This window comes from Rhinoderma darwinii, chromosome 2 (assembly GCF_050947455.1).
Source record: "Rhinoderma darwinii isolate aRhiDar2 chromosome 2, aRhiDar2.hap1, whole genome shotgun sequence".
Classification (NCBI taxonomy): Eukaryota; Metazoa; Chordata; class Amphibia; order Anura; family Rhinodermatidae; genus Rhinoderma; species Rhinoderma darwinii.
Genome location: NC_134688.1, coordinates 468,055,564 through 468,077,365, shown reverse-complemented (window position 1 = coordinate 468,077,365; position 21,802 = coordinate 468,055,564). Strand labels below are relative to the sequence as shown.

General features: G+C 45.4%; 1 protein-coding gene across 1 annotated transcript in view; it reads right to left on the bottom strand.

Annotated features, from left to right (window-relative positions):
- The window catches only part of UMODL1 (uromodulin like 1), a 46,462-nt gene extending 40,082 nt beyond the window's left edge, over window positions 1–6,380 (bottom strand). The window contains exons 1-3 of the mRNA XM_075851236.1: window positions 6,308–6,380; window positions 1,560–1,802; window positions 964–1,125 (exon numbers count right to left, since the gene is read on the bottom strand). Coding sequence (XP_075707351.1) covers window positions 964–1,125; window positions 1,560–1,802; window positions 6,308–6,380 — 478 coding nt within the window. The remainder of the gene's footprint in view (window positions 1–963; window positions 1,126–1,559; window positions 1,803–6,307) is intronic.
- Window positions 6,381–21,802: the final 15,422 nt, after the last annotated feature.

The window sequence follows — 21,802 nt, the reverse complement described above, 5'->3', positions numbered from 1 at the left end:
ATTTTCCATCAATATAGCCGTATTAGGGTTTGTTATTTGCGGGATGAGTTTTTCACAGCACCATTTATTGTACCATGTAATGTAGTAGTAAAAAATTATTTGTGGGGGGGGATGGGAAAAAAAACTTGATTTCGCCATTGTTTTTTGGATTTTGTTTTTTACGGCATTTACCGTGCGGTAAAAACGACATGTTAACTTTATTCTGTGGCTCAATACAATTACGGCGATACCAAATGATATCTTTTTTTAATGTTTTACTACTTTTACAAGGGAAAAAATAATTAGTCAAATAAAATGTGTTGTGTGGCCAAATTCTGAGAGCAAGTACTTTCTAATTTCTTCGTCGATTTAGCGGTCTGAGAGATTGTTTTTTGCGGGCTGTAGTTTTTATTGGTACCATTTTGGGGTTCATAAGACTTCTTGATCACTTTTTATTTAATTTTCCGTGGGAAATGAGGTGACCAAAAAAAAGCGATTTTGGCGTTTAACTTTTTTTTACGGCGTCTACCGTGCCGGGTTTAATAAGGTTTTAATAGAATATTTACAGCCGTGGCGATACGAACTATGTTTATTTTTTATTTTTCAATTTGACTGTTTTTAACTTTTTTTTTATTAGTTCCCCTAGGGGACTTGAACCGGCAATCTTTAGATTGCTTGCACCATATATCACGTCGCATGGAGGTCAATGGGGTATGGGAGGGTACTGCCCCCCCCCCCCCCCCCGCTTTCTAACCGTTTAGATGACGCGGTCGCTATTTACCACGACATCTAATTTGTTAAATGGGCGGGATCTGAGTTATCACCGATCCTGCACAATGCTGTGAAGCCTTCGTAGCCCTAAATCAAATGTGGGTAAAGGGTATTAAAAAAAAAACACATGCTCCGCCCCCTCCGGTCCTGCACTGGACAGAACACAGTGTATCAGTTTTGCCCGGAGTGTTCCATTAATAAAGTAGAACTGACCTGGAGGTGCAGGAGACGCACAGAAAGATCCATTGGAAGATACACAACATTTCTGCAGTCCTGGGCAATCGTAATCAGACGTACAATTGGGGCCCCTCTCCTTGTCTTCTATATCAGGACATATTCCTGGTCTTGAGGCGTAGACACGGGATCTCTCTAGAGCTGAAGAACACACAAGACAATGGTAAATATTCACATTTATACAGTATGCGGGCGCAATGAAGACTTTAAAGTTTGGACAATCCCTTTTTGTTAAATGGATACCTCTATGGTAAACTGATTACAGGGAATCCTTAGCGATCAGCTGTAACCCATCTGCAAGTGTTCAATTTCCCTACAGCACCACCACAGGAGAAATGAAGTATTACAGTGTCCATTTAAATCAATGTAATTTACAGATGTGCCGGGTCCTCCAGAGAACGAAACGTTCTTTGTTGCCGCTTACCGCTCTAATGGATGACAGTCCTGAATGAGAAACTTCTGCTCAGTCATTGAAGACAGTCAGCCTCTGCCCAGCCTGAAATGGCTGATAAGAGGGAGCAATAGATTTCAGTCAACTGCCCAGCTGGCAGGAAAAGCCATTGAATACTACTTACACAATGCGCAGTAACGTCCCACAGGCTCGTACCCCTCACAGCAGCGCTTCACCGCAGAAGTCTCTGGTACATACACCGTCCGGTATTGGGTTTGATAAGTGGTTTGGGTACACAGCTTCCTCGAAATCCACGACATGCACCAGGTCGCCTCTTCCCGCGACTTTTGAAAAGCGACGACCTTCGAGACGTTTACTGTGACGGTGTGGTTACAGACATGGTAACTCCAAGGAGAAAGCATATGATCTAAAAGAAAAAATATATATGTAAGCTTTTCTGTGCTGGCGCTGCTACTTATATGGTGTCGTGCTTTGTATTTAACGAGAAGAATTAGCATAATTATAAAATATTCTAACTCGATCTCATCTCACAAACTTTAATCTCATTTCTAAAAGTGGCCATTACAGCGGTCATAGGGGTTTTCACTCGGCTTTCTACAGACCCTGAATGGCATATAAATTTGTACTGTGGAGCGTTAGATTCCTCCTGTGACCTGCCCCCTCTCTTCTACTACTCTGACTTATTATTTGGTCGACGTAGCTCTATGAGGCTTTGTTTTTTGCGGGACGAGTTGCACTTCATGTAGGTGCCGTTTTGTAGTACATTTACATTAGTGTTTAGATTATATTAATTTATATTTTGGGCAAAAATGCAAAAAATAAAAAAGCCGTTCCACTGCAGTTGTTTTTTTTACAGCACACACCTTTATCATAAATGACACTATAAATTTGTTACGGTAGTGACAATACCCAATATGTATATAGCATTTTATGTTTTGGGACTTATATTTAATAAAATTAATTTGTTGTAAAAAAAAAAGTGCATTTGTGTGTATTGTTTTTATTTGTATTTCTTAACATTACTTTTTTCTGTTTCAATATGTCTTTATTAAACAGTTGAGACATCAGAAAATATATGTGAACAGTTCTACTCGCAGGTAGAAGAAAATAGTTAAAGTCTCAAATAATAATTAAATGGTTAATTCCTATGAGTTTTAACATTTTTAGAAAATGGGAACATTACTTTTTTCTATTCATTTTACTTATTTCTTTTTTAATCGCATAGGGATATTTTTAATTTAGATTTTTAATTTTCAACTATAATGTACTGGCATATATCTATATGCAGTATATTAGCCTGTGTCCTGATAGTATCCAGGCAGTTTTTAGGACATACCCAAGTATGCCCTAACAACAGAAAACATGGTCAGACAACCCTGGGGTCCTTCAATGGATCCTGAGCTGCCTGCCCATATAAGGTATTGGTTTGATCGCATCACAGGACTTCCCTGTGACACGATCAAAGGGGGGTCCCCTCTCACTCTTTCCCTTTGAATCAGCAATGATCGCAGCATTCCAAGGAGATCAGTGGAGATCAGAGGCTTTTGTTAAAGTGGGGCTGGACCAATGCATTAAAGCTGTTGCCCCGCTCAGGATTGCACAGGCACACTTGATATGACCGTGAGATGAGCAGGACGAGTATGCGGCAACGTACTACTCCCCATGATGGGCATACTCGTCATGTGCCGTGAACAGGTTAAACTAGCGAACAAACAATTTTATGTGTAGTGCTTCATACTTGAGATAAAATTCTGCCTCCCATTCATTTCAATGGAAGTCGAACGCTTCTTTTCCCCCCTAGATGATTATTTCAGATAGGGGGAAAAAGAAGCGTCCTGCTCGATCTTCGGGTGGATTCCGCCCGATCCTCCCATTGATGTAAATGGGAGGGAGGAATCTTCCTGTCGTTGGCAGGAATAGTTCCTCGGCGGGTTTTGTATCGGGACCCACCACGTAAAAACCGCCGGGTGAACTAGTCCTAAAAGTCATTGAATGAGGCACATATATAGGAGAGGATACAAGGGGAATTAATCCATCTACCCCAGATCTTATGAAATGTGACTTTCTTATTTCTATGTTTAATGGCCATGGAAACCTTTGAATGATTTTTCTTGTTTAATTAAATCAATGCTGTTTTGTGAATAAAAACACTTATTGAATTGACTTTTATTTAAAAAAAAAAATACTTTTTACAATACAGCTTCTAAGTATTCTCTCGGAGTCGATTCTGTCATTTCAGCTGAACTGACGGCTCGGCTGGGAGCAGGAGGATCCACCTCCTATCGATCACATCTAAGTTCATTTGATCGATAATAGGTGGATCCTGTGTGTCAGAGACACGCATTCTTATTGCAGCAGCTGTGGGGGAAATGTAGCATTGCACGGCACCCACTATGATGTCCGACCGTACGCCCGAATAGGACACATGGGTAATTCTTAACCTTCTATGTGTTTTCTTTATTGTTTGCTGCAATATATCTCTGCTACATTAGTGACTCCAGCTTAGCTGCATGGTCTATTGGGAGCCTAAGGTAGTCTTAAAATCCACCTCCTCATCACAGTCTAAGCTCTGTCCACCCCCATGCTTAACACCACAGCTCTGATTTTTCTGATTGGTTGTGAAGGACGCAGGGTGTCATGTGACCTCTCAAGCCCATATATAGGAAGGCCCACAAGGCAGGGGCGTATGTGGTAAGATATATTACAGTTCCCTGATTGGTTTTCTAAACTGGACAACCCCTTTAAATAACAGAGGACATTATGCACTGTACAAGCAACATTGAGGTTTCTGTTCCTCTTCATAAGGGCTACACCTCCAAGTGAGTGTCAGGGGTCCTACTCTACCACGCTATGCCTCTGATTATATATAAAAATCAAAAAATATTTTTTTCGTATGAAATTTAAAAATTGGTGGCATATTCTACCAGATGTATTACGGAGATATAAGGAAGCATTGCTTCTAGGGAAGAAAATATCCATACTATGGGCACCATATGGCAGTATACAGAGTGCCTATGGCTCCATAGTATGGAGCCACAAGAACTCTGTATGCCACCGTACAGGCTTCACATGAGGCTGTAGATAGATAAGCGTGTCATTCATTCCAGATTATAATTGCACGCCGAGAACCTCCACCTGTCATCTAGATTATAGTAAGTTGAAACCCTTTTACACAGGGAGATGATCGGACCAGTGACAGTTTGGACGAACGTTCGTTCCAATTATTACTCTGTGCAAACAGGGCAGCGATCAGCATTGAACGAGCAAACGCTGGCTTGACGGCTGATCCCATCTGTTATGCCACCATGGTCGCTTGTTGGCAGCACATAATACAAAATGTTTGGAGACGAAGATACGAAATACATGGGAACGAATGATCGTATTAACGATGGTTCGTCCCCATATTCGTGATGATTGATCCATGTAAAAGGAGCAAATAAGCGCCGATCGACATGCTATATTGTCGAGTAAAAGGACCCTTAGGCCTTTCTTACACGTCTTACAAAAATTTCTGTAAAAAGGGGATTTAGGATCAGATAATTATTGTGGGCCAGATTAGGCTGCGTCAGGGATTTTTATTGTTCTGCTCCATCATAAGAGCAGAACAACGAAAAATCGGACCAGACAACCGAAACCAACGGTGCCTAATGGAACCCATTGGCTTTAATGGGTTCTGTCGGGTTTCCATCACGGTGTCCAACAGAATCTGTGACGGAGGCTCCTAATAAATGTGAACAGAGCCTAATTCCATCTTACAAACAAGTCTAACTATCTCGGCAGCATTATCTCACCATGGAAAGGAGTCGAGGTTGGCAGCTTTGGTTCTTTAGGGAGGAATCTGTTTTTGACAATTAGCCAATAAGACAAATCCCCATCTGATGCTTCAGTACAGAACATACACCCTTGAACAGTATTTTACGGATCGCACATAAAATGTTGTACGACTTAGTAAATACATAAATGGAAAATAACAAATACAGTTCAGCTCTAAAATATGACAAGATTACCCCATTAGTGTCATCACAATACACATTTTTCAAAAACTAACATACAGTGCAAAAATAATACCATACAGGGCTCACAGTCAATAAATAATACCACCATACAGAGCTCATACAATACCATAATAATCAAATAACCGGGTCCTACTCGGTTAATGCTGATATAGAAGGAACTTGTAGTTAGCCCCCTGCCGAGAACGATATTTGAGAGCTGGTGAAGGCCCCTAGATAGTGGAGGACTATCCACCGGACATGCCATAAATGTCTGTTAGGTTCGGATCCCAAATCTGGGTCCTTCACCTATCTGGAAAACGGAGGTCCCCAGTCCCGCCTGGTGGGGCAGCCGCACACTTGCTCGGCAGTTACCATAACTTGCATAGAATGAACTTCAATGGCTGGATGCGGCAGCACCTTACCAGGATGGCCGGAGGACCCCTCTTCTCAAAAGGGTAGGTCCCAGAGGTAGGACCTGCACCAATCAAATATTTTATAGAGGTCTAATATATGAAGATCACAAAGAGGACAACCTCTTTAAGTTTAAGGGTGCATTCTCATTCTGCGGCGTACATTCTTACGACGCGGTGCCCGCTTACGGATTAAACCACGCCCATATGCGGTGGCCAATGGCCCCGCAATTTTGGCGGGAAAACTGTGGTATTGAAGGCAATATCGTGCGGTCATTGGCCACCCCATGTGGGTGTGGTTTCATCCGTATACAGCTGCCGCATCGTAAGAATGTACCCTAGAAGAAAATATAACAAGGACGATGACATTTCACTTCTTGGGGTATAAATCCAACTCTTTTTTTACCCCAATTTTAATATGCCATAGGAAACATTACCCAAATTTTGGAACATTGGAACTCCTCATTAAACTGTGAACACAATGTAACAATCTGAAAACCACTCACCAAGCATCTGCCCACTGCCCAGACCTGCGGCCATACAGAGAAGGGTCACGTAAAGGAGAGTTTTCTTGTCCATTCCCCCCAAGATCTACTTCGTTGTTGAAATAATTAAATGGAGAAAATGAAATCTTGTCCTCCGGACTATAATGCAGCTCCGTGAAGTGAAAGGTTTGTTTTAGTTTCGGAAGACTGGATTCTGCAGAGGAAATCCACTGGGCATACCGTGATGTCTCATTAATTTCATGTGCTCGGCCCATCCCCCTGCCAAACACCTGTGGCTCTCTACAAGGTGCCATAATTACAAGTATGGTGATGGGAGAAAGTCAGAAAATACAGCCAGAGGCGTAACTTTAAGCTGTTGGGCCCCAATGCAAAAATCTGTGACAGTGTTTTCTTATGTGGGAGAGGGGCCTTTGAGCCCCCCTCAGGCACCCAGGAATGGGTGTGACTATTGCCTCTACATACCCTATAGCTACACCCATGAACACAGGCATCCTTAGCATTGATTACTAACCAGCGTAGGAAGGAATAAGTGAATCAGTGGTGTAGCTATAGTAAAGGCAACCACCAGACCCCAACATCTCGAGGGCCCATTAGTCCCCTCTGTTACATATTATAAGAGGAGTGGGTGAAATGACTTTTCCTAAATCCACAATAATTTCCGAATACTAGATACAGTTATCTCACTGTACGAATCAATATATGGTGGGACATGTCATCACTCAGTTCTTAAAGAAGGACTCCATCTTTTTACAAAAATTTTGAATCCAGAGAAAGCCCCTTAAATCCTGCCAAGCATTCTCTGCCCTGAGTTCACTTAAAGGGGTTTTCCGGGACTATAATGTTGATGGCCTATCCGTACGATAGTCCATCAATATCAGATCGGTGGGGGTCTGACTCCCAGCACCCCTAGGGACGTGGTGTCCATTGAAAAAAGTTTGGTTGTCAGGCATTTCCTCCATAACCAGGGTTGGACTGGCCCACCAGAGTAGCATAGGATCCTTTGGTGGGCCCAGGCTCTGACACAATATTGGGCCCTATTGTCCAGCAGAAGACAACCCCATTTGGAGGTGTATCATTAATAATCCTCCCACCATTGCCACGTGTGAAGGAGACCTGAAGGGGTTCTACCGTTTTCTTATCTCCTGACATGTCACTAAGACTTAGAATTAGTGAAGGTCTGGAAGCTTGAACCCCAAAAGAGATGTCCTGGGAAAGACCCCCCAACAACGCTGTTCTAAATGTGACTCCCCCTGGGCTTTTCTTTTGCATAATGGATTAGGTGATTGGCATACACGATGAGGAGAAGTGTTAGCAACCAAGATTTTATGGCTCCCTGAAGACTTTCTAAATAAATCCTCTTTTGTTTTTTCAAGGTTTTCCCATTGGATTTACAGCTTTATAATAAGCAATGTGCCAGGATTACAGGCAATTACCTACAACACAAGGAACGCAGGCCGAGAGCCAGGCGCTCATTATAGTCCATCTACATGAGCATCCTTGTATCCGTGCAGAGGTCCTCCAATGCTCCACCAATACAAAAGTAAGAGTACTGGCAGAAGGCAGCCAATGCCCCGGCGTCGCTGACTACTCATTGGTGGAGCTTGCCACCGGGCCAATATGATGAGCTCCATGCATGGTACAGGGCTCAATGTCCCATAAATATAAGGGTTTATATGTCCTGTATAAGTAATCCTGGTACGTGGTTTATGAGTGATGGTGTCCGCCATGTTTGCCTACGCAATCGGACAGGTTCAGGTTCTATATCTGTATATGTTTTTGTGTATATCTTTATCTCTCTCCTCATAGATTGTAAGCTCTTGTGATCAGCATTCTCGCTCCTCTTGTTTATCCTCTCTCTCCTCATAGATTGTAAGCTCTTGTGATCAGCGTCCTCACTCCTCTTGTTTCCTCTCTCTCCTCATAGATTGTAAGCTCTTGTGATCAGCGTCCTCACTCCTCTCCTCATAGATTGTAAGCTCTTGTGATCAGCGTCCTCACTCCCCTTGTGTCTCCTCTCCTCATAGATTGTAAGCTCTTGTGATCAGCGTCCTCACTCCCCTTGTTTCTCCTCTCTCTCCTCATAGATTGTAAGCTCTTGTGATCAGCGTCCTCACTCCTCTTGTCTCTCCTCTCTCTCCTCATAGATTGTAAGCTCTTGTGATCAGCGTCCTCACTCCTCTTCTCTCTCCTCATAGATTGTAAGATAATGTGATCAACGTCCTCACTCCTCTTCTGTCTCCTCATAGATTGTAAGCTCTTGTGATCAGCATTCTCGCTCCTCTTGTTTATCCTCTCTCTCCTCATAGATTGTAAGCTCTTGTGATCAGCGTCCTCACTCCTCTTGTGTCTCCTCTCCTCATAGATTGTAAGCTCTTGTGATCAGCGTCCTCACTCCTCTTGTGTCTCCTCATAGATTGTAAGCTCTTGTGATCAGCGTCCTCACTCCCCTTGTGTCTCCTCTCCTCATAGATTGTAAGCTCTTGTGATCAGCGTCCTCACTCCCCTTGTGTCTCCTCTCCTCATAGATTGTAAGCTCTTGTGATCAGCGTCCTCACTCCTCTTGTGTCTCCTCATAGATTGTAAGCTCTTGTGATCAGCGTCCTCACTCCTCTTGTGTCTCCTCTCTCTCCTCATAGATTGTAAGCTCTTGTGATCAGCGTCCTCACTCCTCTTCTCTCTCCTCATAGATTGTAAGATATTGTGATCAACGTCCTCACTCCTCTTGTGTCTCCTCATAGATTGTAAGCTCTTGTGATCAGCATTCTCGCTCCTCTTGTTTATCCTCTCTCTCCTCATAGATTGTAAGCTCTTGTGATCAGCGTCCTCACTCCTCTTGTGTCTCCTCTCCTCATAGATTGTAAGCTCTTGTGATCAGCGTCCTCACTCCTCTTGTGTCTCCTCATAGATTGTAAGCTCTTGTGATCAGCGTCCTCACTCCCCTTGTGTCTCCTCTCCTCATAGATTGTAAGCTCTTGTGATCAGCGTCCTCACTCCCCTTGTGTCTCCTCTCCTCATAGATTGTAAGCTCTTGTGATCAGCGTCCTCACTCCTCTTCTCTCTCCTCATAGATTGTAAGATATTGTGATCAACGTCCTCACTCCTCTTGTGTCTCCTCATAGATTGTAAGCTCTTGTGATCAGCATTCTCGCTCCTCTTGTTTATCCTCTCTCTCCTCATAGATTGTAAGCTCTTGTGATCAGCGTCCTCACTCCCCTTGTGTCTCCTCTCCTCATAGATTGTAAGCTCTTGTGATCAGCGTCCTCACTCCTCTTGTGTCTCCTCATAGATTGTAAGCTCTTGTGATCAGCGTCCTCACTCCTCTTGTGTCTCCTCTCTCTCCTCATAGATTGTAAGCTCTTTTGATCAGCGTCCTCACTCCTCTTGTTTATCCTCTCTCTCCTCATAGATTGTAAGCTCTTGTGATCAGCGTCCTCACTCCTCTTCTGTCTCCTCATAGATTGTAAGCTCTTGTGATCAGCGTCCTCACTCCTCTTGTTTTTCCTCTGTCTCCTCATAGATTGTAAGCTCTTGTGATCAGCGTCCTCACTCCTCTTGTTTATCCTCTCTCTCCTCATAGATTGTAAGCTCTTGTGATCAGCGTCCTCACTCCTCTTGTGTCTCCTCTCCTCATAGATTGTAAGCTCTTGTGATCAGCGTCCTCACTCCTCTTGTGTCTCCTCATAGATTGTAAGCTCTTGTGATCAGCGTCCTCACTCCCCTTGTGTCTCCTCTCCTCATAGATTGTAAGCTCTTGTGATCAGCGTCCTCACTCCCCTTGTGTCTCCTCTCCTCATAGATTGTAAGCTCTTGTGATCAGCGTCCTCACTCCTCTTGTGTCTCCTCATAGATTGTAAGCTCTTGTGATCAGCGTCCTCACTCCTCTTGTGTCTCCTCTCTCTCCTCATAGATTGTAAGCTCTTGTGATCAGCGTCCTCACTCCTCTTGTGTCTCCTCTCTCTCCTCATAGATTGTAAGCTCTTGTGATCAGCGTCCTCACTCCTCTTCTCTCTCCTCATAGATTGTAAGATATTGTGATCAACGTCCTCACTCCTCTTGTGTCTCCTCATAGATTGTAAGCTCTTGTGATCAGCATTCTCGCTCCTCTTGTTTATCCTCTCTCTCCTCATAGATTGTAAGCTCTTGTGATCAGCGTCCTCACTCCCCTTGTGTCTCCTCTCCTCATAGATTGTAAGCTCTTGTGATCAGCGTCCTCACTCCTCTTGTGTCTCCTCATAGATTGTAAGCTCTTGTGATCAGCGTCCTCACTCCTCTTGTGTCTCCTCTCTCTCCTCATAGATTGTAAGCTCTTTTGATCAGCGTCCTCACTCCTCTTGTTTATCCTCTCTCTCCTCATAGATTGTAAGCTCTTGTGATCAGCGTCCTCACTCCTCTTCTGTCTCCTCATAGATTGTAAGCTCTTGTGATCAGCGTCCTCACTCCTCTTGTTTTTCCTCTGTCTCCTCATAGATTGTAAGCTCTTGTGATCAGCGTCCTCACTCCTCTTGTTTATCCTCTCTCTCCTCATAGATTGTAAGCTCTTGTGATCAGCGTCCTCACTCCTCTTGTCTCTCCTTATAGATTGTAAGCTCTTGTGATCAGCGTCCTCACTCCTCTTCTGTCTCCTCATAGATTGTAAACTCTTGTGATCAGCGTCCTCACTCCCCTTGTGTCTCCTCTCCTCATAGATTGTAAGCTCTTGTGATCAGCATCCTCACTCCCCTTGTGTCTCCTCTCCTTATAGATTGTAAGCTCTTGTGATCAGCGTCCTCACTCCCCTTGTCTCCTCTCCTTATAGATTGTAAGCTCTTGTGATCAGCGTCCTCACTCCTCTTGTTTCCTCTCTCTCCTCATAGATTGTAAGCTCTTGTGATCAGCGTCCTCACTCCCCTTGTGTCACCTCTCCTTATAGATTGTAAGCTCCTGTGATCAGCGTCCTCACTCCTCTTGTTTCCTCTCTCTCCTCATAGATTGTAAGCTCTTGTGATCAGCGTCCTCACTCCCCTTGTGTCTCCTCTCCTTATAGATTGTAAGCTCTTGTGATCAGCGTCCTCACTCCCCTTGTGTCTCCTCTCCTTATAGATTGTAAGCTCTTGTGATCAGCGTCCTCACTCCCCTTGTTTCTCCTCTCCTCATAGATTGTAAGCTCTTGTGATCAGCGTCCTCACTCCTCTTGTGTCTCCTCTCTCTCCTCATAGATTGTAACCTCTTGTGATCAGCGTCCTCACTCCTCTTCTCTCTCCTCATAGATTGTAAGCTCTTGTGATCAGCGTCCTCACTCCTCTTGTGTCTCCTCATAGATTGTAAGCTCTTGTGATCAGAATTCTCGCTCCTCTTGTTTATCCTCTCTCTCCTCATAGATTGTAAGCTCTTGTGATCAACGTCCTCACTCCTCTTGTGTCTCCTCATAGATTGTAAGCTCTTGTGATCAGCATTCTCGCTACTCTTGTTTATCCTCTCTCTCCTCATAGATTGTAAGCTCTTGTGATCAGCGTCCTCACTCCTCTTGTGTCTCCTCTCCTCATAGATTGTAAGCTCTTGTGATCAGCGTCCTCACTCCTCTTGTGTCTCCTCATAGATTGTAAGCTCTTGTGATCAGCGTCCTCACTCCCCTTGTGTCTCCTCTCCTCATAGATTGTAAGCTCTTGTGATCAGCGTCCTCACTCCCCTTGTGTCTCCTCTCCTCATAGATTGTAAGCTCTTGTGATCAGCGTCCTCACTCCTCTTGTTTATCCTCTCTCTCCTCATAGATTGTAAGCTCTTGTGATCAGCGTCCTCACTCCTCTTGTCTCTCCTTATAGATTGTAAGCTCTTGTGATCAGCGTCCTCACTCCTCTTCTGTCTCCTCATAGATTGTAAGCTCTTGTGATCAGCGTCCTCACTCCCCTTGTGTCTCCTCTCCTCATAGATTGTAAGCTCTTGTGATCAGCATCCTCACTCCCCTTGTGTCTCCTCTCCTTATAGATTGTAAGCTCTTGTGATCAGCGTCCTCACTCCCCTTGTCTCCTCTCCTTATAGATTGTAAGCTCTTGTGATCAGCGTCCTCACTCCCCTTGTGTCTCCTCTCCTTATAGATTGTAAGCTCTTGTGATCAGCGTCCTCACTCCCCTTGTTTCTCCTCTCTCTCCTCATAGATTGTAAGCTCTTGTGATCAGCGTCCTCACTCCCCTTGTGTCTCCTCTCCTTATAGATTGTAAGCTCTTGTGATCAGCGTCCTCACTCCCCTTGTGTCTCCTCTCCTTATAGATTGTAAGCTCTTGTGATCAGCGTCCTCACTCCTCTTGTGTCTCCTCATAGATTGTAAGCTCTTGTGAGAAGGGTCCTCACTCCCCTTGTTTCTCCTCTCTCTCCTCATAGATTGTAAGCTCTTGTGATCAGCGTCCTCACTCCTCTTGTGTCTCCTCATAGATTGTAAGCTCTTGTGATCAGCATTCTCGCTCCTCTTGTTTATCCTCTCTATCCTCATAGATTGTAAGCTCTTGTGATCAGCATCCTCACTCCTCTTGTTTCCTCTCTCTCCTCATAGATTGTAAGCTCTTGTGATCAGCGTCCTCACTCCTCTTGTTTCCTCTCTCCTCATAGATTGTAAGCTCTTGTGATCAGCGTCCTCACTCCTCTTGTGTCTCCTCTCTCTATTCATAGATTGTAAGCTCCTGTGATCAGCGTCCTCACTCCTCTTGTTTCCTCTCTCTCCTCATAGATTGTAAGCTCTTGTGATCAGCGTCCTCACTCCCCTTGTGTCTCCTCTCCTTATAGATTGTAAGCTCTTGTGATCAGCGTCCTCACTCCCCTTGTGTCTCCTCTCCTTATAGATTGTAAGCTCTTGTGATCAGCGTCCTCACTCCCCTTGTGTCTCCTCTCCTCATAGATTGTAAGCTCTTGGGATCAGCGTCCTCACTTGTCTTGTTTGTCCTCTCTCATCCTCATAGATTGTAAGCTCTTGTGATCAGCATCCTCACTCCTCTTGTTTCCTCTCTCTCCTCATAGATTGTAAGCTCTTGTGATCAGCATCCTCACTCCTCTTGTTTCCTCTCTCTCCTCATAGATTGTAAGCTCTTGTGATCAGCGTCCTCACTCCTCTGGTTTCCTCTCTCTCCTCATAGATTGTAAGCTCTTGCGCGCAGGGCCTTCCCGCCTCTAGTTTGAATTGATAATTCGTTTTGTCACTACGTAATGTCTGATATTGTCAGTACATGTTCCCTCATTGTGCTGCAGAATATGTTGGCGCTATATAAATAAAGATTATTGTCTCTATATATCTCGGCAGAGTGGACCCCGTCCTTGTTGGGTGCTCCGTTGGCCCTTCTCCACGGCAGTTAGTGGTACAGGTGGGACAAGATGGTGGATATCCTGCAGGGATGTAGCGGAGAAAGATGAAAGAAGCAGGAAGTTAGATGCCGACTTAATCTTTTACTTTACATTTTTAAAATATATTCTGTTCTATTTCCGGAATTACGGCGCAGCCGTTCACGGATATTATGTACATTTCTTCCCACTCTGGGAGGCACAGAATTTGGTTACGATATATACACGATCTCCTCACTGATGAAAGGCACAAGACTTATGATTGGCTGATAAGATGGCTGGATTGTTCTGATGTGACTGATAGACTCACCCCTCTTTGATACAAGGACTATCTAATTGCGCCTAGAAGGCCTTAAAGTGTAACTAAACTTTAAAAAAACTTGTCAGAAGTTTTGATCGGCGGGGGTCCGAGAACTGAGAATCCCATGATCACTAAAACGAAGCTTCAGAAACGTTCGGTTGAGCGCTGTGCCGCTTCGTTTCTGATCGACATTGCTTGGCTTTCCTCGGAGCGGTGTACGGGCTCAATAGAAAGTCTATAGGTCTGTACGCCACTCGCTCATCTTTCCGAGGAAAGCCGATCAGAAACGAAGCAACACAGTGCTCACCCAGCGTTTCTTCTCAGCATTTGGTGAGGGTCTCAGAGCTCGGACCCCCACCAATCAAAACTTCTGACGTGTCAAAAGTTTTTAAAAGTTTAGTTACCCTTTAAGATGGTGGCTGCATCTGTAAGCTTCGGGCCTAGTGCTACTTAGGTGGTTGTTGTCACACAGGCCCTACAGGCCTCAACATGGACTGACTCTCCCCTTAGTCTCGACCAATGCCGGCCACAGCCGGTACGCCCTTCTCTGACTGTCTTGAGCCCACATCTCTCAACATCCCCTTCACCGCCCAGCTATCCGTACAGTGCAGCCTCACACACAACCCCTGCCCGCTCTTCAGGATTTGTCCCACCTCAGGCTCAGAGATGGATACTGACTAGGTCGGTCCTCACAAGTCTCTCAGTCCCGACCTCCCTCTATAGCAACTTTTACATCTCTCCTGCTCGCAACTTCACCTCTTCCTAAAAAGCACACATAGCTTAGGTCACACCACCATCCTCCGCACACTGAACCTGGACTGACAGCCTAACCGCTCTTTTATAGTCCCCCAGACATGATGACACGCGCTCAATCTTGCGTCCGTCATTAGACCGTTACAGAGCAAAAAAAGCAGCACTAAAATGGTACCGGTCCGTGTATCCCGGCGCCGTCAATTTAGACTATGAGCAAGCCAATCGCCTTGCCTTACCTTGAACAAACGTTAAATAACGCAACAAGAAGACATGTATACACGACGTCTTCGGTGACTGGATCCATCACCCTTTTCTCAGATGCAGCACATCTTCTCCCATCTTTGTCAGACAATCGCTGTTTTCACCAATGTACGTGTGCGTAGTGGAGGGAATAATGTAACCGCGACAGCAACAACCGCGGGACAATAGCCCTTAAAGGCGCAGTATACCTCATATATAGAAAATAAATATATACATGGCCATAATTTAGGCCATGCTGCTTCCCCTTTTAATTTTGGGAATTCAGTACCCACACATTACACTGCTAATAGCATACCTCCCAACTGTCCCAGAGTCAGCGGGACAGTCCCGGATTTCGGGCGGTGTCCCGCGTGGCCGGTGGTACGTCCCGGACTCCCAGTGCCAACTGTATCTGCGTCCTCAGGACGCAGATACAGTTGAACCCAATGCTGAAGTTGTAGGGCACTAGAGAGACCCTAGTAGTCAGCGGGCACATGAATAATTCAAAAGAATACTATTTGCCAAGGGGGAAAAGAAAGCCGTATTGTAACTTTTATTGGTACTATTTAAAGAAACATAAACAAACCACACATTATTAAAAGTAGCCAGCGTCCATCTTATAGGGCACAATGCCAGGAAACACTGTATGATAGTAACTAGGTGTCTATTGGTGTCTCAGCGGCTGCAGTGTTCACACTGCCTGGAATAATCATTCTATCTATCAGCTAAGCATTGAATTTAAAATAAGTCAGCTCCCTGCTTCAGGATTAGTACCGAGCACTCTCCGGGCACAGAGCTACTTTAAGCGCTGAGCCCGGGGAAGCCCTTGACATCAATGTCCATATATGGATGCTCTGGCTGGGGATTCCGCCACTAGAGGGAGTCCCAATGGCTAGGGGGCGGGGTAGCACTATCTACAGGGGGGGGTGACACTATCTTTAAGGGGGGATGTCACTATCTACATGGGCACTGTGGCACTATCTACATGGGCACTGTGGCACTATCTACGTGGGCACTGGCACCAGCTATGGGGGCATATATGTGGGGTATTACAGTGTATGATGACAGCTTAGGGGGCATTATACTGTGTGGGGGCAGCTATGGGGGCATTATACTGTATAGGGCCATCTGTGTGGGCATTATGCTGTATGTGGGCAGCTATGCGGCATTATGTTGTATGGGGGAATTTGTTTGGGCATTATATTGCATGGGGACATTTGTGTGGACATTATACTGTATTGGTGCATCTATGGGGGCATTATACTGTGTGGTGGCATCTATGGGGAATTATACTGTACGGGGGCAGCTGTGGGGCATTATACTGTATGGTGGCAGCTATGGGGGTATTATACTGTATGGTGGCAGCTAGAGCGCATTATACTGTGTGGGAGGCACTATGGGAGCATGATAGAGTGTGGGCTGAACCGGATGTGTATGGGCGGGATTAGAGGCGTGGCTTAAAAGGAAAAAACTGGCCACGCATGGCGCGCCGCATCAGTTGTCCCTCTTTGCATTACTTGAAAGTTGGGAGGTATGCTAATAACATTGCTCATATGAAAATACTATGGAGGTTCCTCTCTGCTTCTACATTTACCTGTATTGGTGAGATCCTATGACCGGTAAGGTAACAGTTACGCAGTAAGGTCTGTGCTTTTTTTACGGTTATTTGCGGCAGGGCACGGCTCGGGAATGCACCCTGCCGCTCCATTCAAAGTCAATGGCGTTGGCAGAAACCGCTAAGAGCTCAGCAGTTTCTGTCAGCGCTATAGAGGCATGACCGACCTGCGCTACATTCAACGCCTTCTGAGAGCGGGCTTGTGGCTGGGGCGGAACACCCTTTTGACGATCGTGGGAGTCCCAGCGGTCAGACACCCAGTGATCTTAGTGTATGTTCACACGCTGTGTTTTCAGACGTATTTCAGGGCGTAAACGCCTTGGAATTCGCCTGAAAAACCTGTAGCTAATCGCCTACAAACATCTGCCCATTGAATTCAATGGGAAAAACTGTGTTTCGTTCAGACGGGGCGTTCTTTTAAGCCGCCTTTTTATAAAATGTTGCGGGGGAAAAAAAAATTGAGCCGTTTTTGGAGCCGTTTTTTATTGTGTCAATGGAAAATCAGCTCAAAAAATGGCTCCAAAAAACTTTTTCAGGTTAAAAAACTGTTTCCTCCAAAAACAGCTCCGTAATCTTCAGCGTTTTTTACTTGTGCGTGTGAACATACCCTAACCGTGATAACCTATCTAGTGGATAGGTGATAAGTTCTTGTGACCGGAATACCCCTTTACCTCATCTCAAAACAACCAGGACAGGGCGGCATGTGACAAGGGCAGTGTCATATTGTAAGGAGGACAATGGAGACAAGTGAGAGGCCACAGAGAGTTATATAGTCGATAGAGCAGGGACCCCAGCAGCACAGAGTATTTCAGGAGGGGTGTGTGCTGATTTTGTGGGAGGAGACAGAACACACTCATGTGATGATGTTAGTGAGGCCAGGACTGTATATAACAGGGGTGGTGTCATGATAAGGGGTATATAAAGGACAGCAGTGATGGGTCACATTTGATTTAGGACACATCAGTAAATGGGCGACGTCACGCTGGAAGCCGCCGGCGCTCAGAAATATCACGTACATATAAATAGAGGTCTGCCCTGCTATATCGGGTGCGCTTGGTGTAGAGGAGCTGTGTGAGTTATGATGCGCTGCAGTACTCGTCGCTCTGACAAGCCTTTACACGCACTTTATAAAGACGGGTCCCTGGGCTCCCTATTAACTTGTTTTTCCTCCTGCATACATAGCCTGTGCGTAATGACAGGAGCTGCTGTTACCTGTGGAAACCTGACTATGGCTTGTGTGTAATAATATCTATGAACGTGGCCTGTCAGCTGTGGTATTCATCAGGGAAAATAATATTCCAGCAAAAAAAAAGTTGTATGAGATTACAGAAACAGCGCCACTCTTGTCCATAGGCCGTGTCTGGTACTGCAGGTATTTTAGTCAATGTAGTTGAGCTGCAATACCCATAAACAAGAGTGGTGCTGTTTCAAGAAAAACAAAAAGTATATAAAGATATACATCTTTGAGAAATCTTGAGTTGTCCTCGTCTGTGGGTGATGACCAATATGGCCACCATTACAGGAAGATGATCCATTCAGGAGTCTGGGAAAGCTGGCTGGCATCCCCTGCAAAAGATTTTTATCCACCGTCACCCATCTTTCCAGGACTTCTGAATGGTAAATCTGCCTAGTTATAAAGTGATACATTAGGGCTATTGGCGACATCTGCTGAGTAATGGTGACGCAACATGTTAGTCGTGAGAATCAACCACAGCAATGCAGTGAGAAGCGCAACGTGTGAAACTTTATGCAAAAATTTTGATCGTTGGCAGCAACATTAAAGGGAACCGGTCACCAGCGTTTCACCTATTAAACCAGCGATACCTGGTGGAAGTGGGTGAAGGATCCTTTTTATGTAACCTATAATTATCTTCTAAGTCGCTCTGTAGCTTTAGTATTCAGCTTTTTAGTGTTCCCACACCGTATGGTAATGACCATAAGGGCAGAAACAGACGGACGTTGCGTTTTTGCGCGCGCAAACAACGCGGCGTTTTGCGCGCGCAAAAAACATTTGACAGCTGCGTCTGTCATCCGTGTATGATGCGCGGCTGCGTGATTTTCGCGCAGCCGCCATCATAGAGATGAGGCTAGTCGACGCCCGTCACTGTCCAAGGTGCTGAAAGAGCTAAATCTTTCAGCACCCTCGACAGTGAATGCCGAACACAATATCGAAAAACCTGTTGAAAAAAAAGAAAAAGTTCGTACTTACCGAGAACTTCCCGGCCGTTGCCTTGGTGACGCGCCTCTCGACATCGGGCCCCACCTCCCTGGATGACGCGCCAGTCCATGTGACCGCTGCAGCCTGTGCTTGGCCTGTGATTGGCTGGAGCTGTCACTTGGACTGAATTGTCATCCCGGGAGGTCAGACTGGAGGAAGAAGCCGGGAGTTAGCGGTAAATCAGAACTTCGTTTTTTTTTCTACAGGTTCATGTATATTGGGATCGGAAGTCACTGTCCATGGTGCTGAAACAGTTTAACTCTTTCAGCACCATGGACAGTGACTATCTCCTGACGTCGCGTACCGATAATTTTTTTGCCGGGTTCGGCCAAAACGAGTTCGGCCGAACCCGGTGAAGTTCGGTTCGCTTGTCCGGCTTCGCTCATCGCAAAGACACTCCGTTTGGATGTTTGGAAACAGAAAAGCACGTGGTGCTTTTCTGTTTACATTCATCCTTTTGACAGCTGGTGTGCTGTTTCAGTCGGTTCGCACGGAAGTGCTTCCGTGCAACCTGCGTGGTTTTCACGCACCCATTGACTTCAATGTGTGCGTGATGCGTGAAATACGCAGAGTTATTGAACCTGTCGCGCTTTTTGCACAGCAGACAAACGCTGCGCAAAAAGCACGGACTGTCTGTACTGCCCCATAGACTTGTATTTGTACATGCGTGCCGCGTGAAAACCACGCGGCCCGCACGGACCGAATACACGCTCGTGTGAATCCCCCCTAAGAGTCAAATCTTTATTCCTCAAGCCTTTCCGAGTTAACCCCGCCTGCTTACTTTTGATTGACAGCTGTTCGCCTCCCTGCAACACACACAAAATCCCACGCTTCGCATCGATGTCCTGATCTGGTGCGTGCGCACAACGGGACACCATAGCTGCACATGCGCTGTAACTAGATTTGGGGCCCGGACGAAACAGGGAAGGGTGTTGGACTATATATGACGGGCGCATGCACACTCTCTCAGGTCGAGATTTTAGCATTCAGGGCGGGCCAGTTTTCAGCGGTGGGCGGGTATAAGAAGAGGAACAAATGAGAATGCCGGATTATTACCATAAAATTCACAAAATGTTTGCAGACCGTTATTTACCGTCAGAATTTAGGAGAGGGGATAATGACAATGAACTTTTGACAGCAGCGGCCAGCGAGGGGTGAGGAGAGTTCAATAGGCGAAATGCTGGTGGTTTAATGCGATGAAACTCTGAGTCATAACAGTCAAAATCCCAATCAGTCATTCTTCTAATAAGGGCGGATTTACACGAACGTGTAATACGTCCGTGCAACGCGCATGCTTTTCACGCGCCTCGCACGGACCTATGTTAGTCTATGGGGCCGTGCAGACTGTCCGTGAGTTTCACGCAGCGTGTGTCCGTGTGTCCGCAGCGTAAAACTCACGACATGTCCTATATTTGTGTGTTGTTCGCGCATCACGCACCCATTGAAGTCAATGGGTGCGTGAAAATCACACACACCACAGGGAAGCTCTTCCGTGGGACGCGTGTGATTCGCGCAACAGCAGTAAAAATTATGAATGAAAACAGAAAAGCACCATGTGCTACAGTGTCATAATGATGGCGGCTGCGCGAAAATCACGCAGCCACGCATCATACGGGGCTGACACAAAGAGTAAAATGCACACGCTCGTGTAGATCCGGCCTAAGTATTATTATTATTATCTGCTAGATCTGCCCTAGTCACCTGTACGTGTTATTATCTGCTAGATCTGCCCTAGTCACCTGTGTTATTATTATCTGCTAGATCTTCCCTAGTCACCTGTAAGTGTTATTATTATCTGCTAGATCTGCCCCGGTGACCTGTAAGTGTTATTATTATCTGGTAGATCTGCCCTAGTCACCTGTACGTGTTATTATCTGCTAGATCTGCCCTAGTCACCTGTGTTATTATTATCTGCTAGATCTTCCCTAGTCACCTGTAAGTGTTATTATTATCTGCTAGATCTGCCCCGGTGACCTGTAAGTGTTATTATTATCTGGTAGATCTGCCCTAGTCACCTGTACGTGTTATTATCTGCTAGATCTTCCCTAGTCACCTGTAAGTGTTATTATTATCTGCTAGATCTGCCCCGGTGACCTGTAAGTATTATTATTATCTGGTAGATCTGCCCTAGTCACCTGTACGTGTTATTATTATCTGCTAGATCTGCCCTAGTCACCTGTAAGTGTTGTTATTATCTGCTAGATCTGCCCCGGTGACCTGTAAGTGTTACTATTATCTGCTAGATCTGCCCTGGTGACCTGTGTTATTATTATCTGCTAGATCTGCTCCAGTCACCTGTGTTATTATTATCTGCTAGATCTGCTCCAGTCACCTGTGTTATTATTATCTGCTAGATCTGCTCCGGTCACCTGTAAGTGTTATTATTATCTGCTAGATCTGCACTAGTCACCTGTACGTGCTTTTATTGTGAAGTGGAAGCGTCTAGGAGTAATAATGGCTCAGCCATGAAATGGCAGATCCCACCAACTCATAAAGAGGAGCTGCTGAGTGCTGAAGTGTGTAAAAACGGTCTATCCTATGTTACACTCACTACACAGATCCACACTTCCCCTGGAAGTGACATCCGCACCAGAACTGTGCATCATTGAGCTTCATTGAATGGGTCCATGGTCGCTACACACAAGCCTAAGATCACCATGCACAATGCCAAGCGGCAGCTAGAGTGATGTAAAGCACGTCGTCACTGGACTCTGAAGCAGCGTGCTCTCTGGAGTGACAAACGACGGCTCACTATCTGGCAGTCTGATGAAGGAATCTGCGTTTGACAGATGCCAGGAGAACGCTACTTATCCAGAATGCATAGTGCCTACAGTAACATGTGGTGGAGAAGAGGGTAATGGTCAGGGGCTGTTTATCAGGGTTCGGCCCTTTATTTCCAGTGACGGGTAAAGTTAATGCTGCAGCACACATAGACATTTCACACAATTGTAGCTCCGAACTTTGTGGTAACAGTTTTGAGTTCGGTACTTTCCTGTTCCAGCATGACTGTGGCCAGTGCTCACAGCGAACTCCATAAAGACATGGGATGAGGAGTTTGTTGTGGAG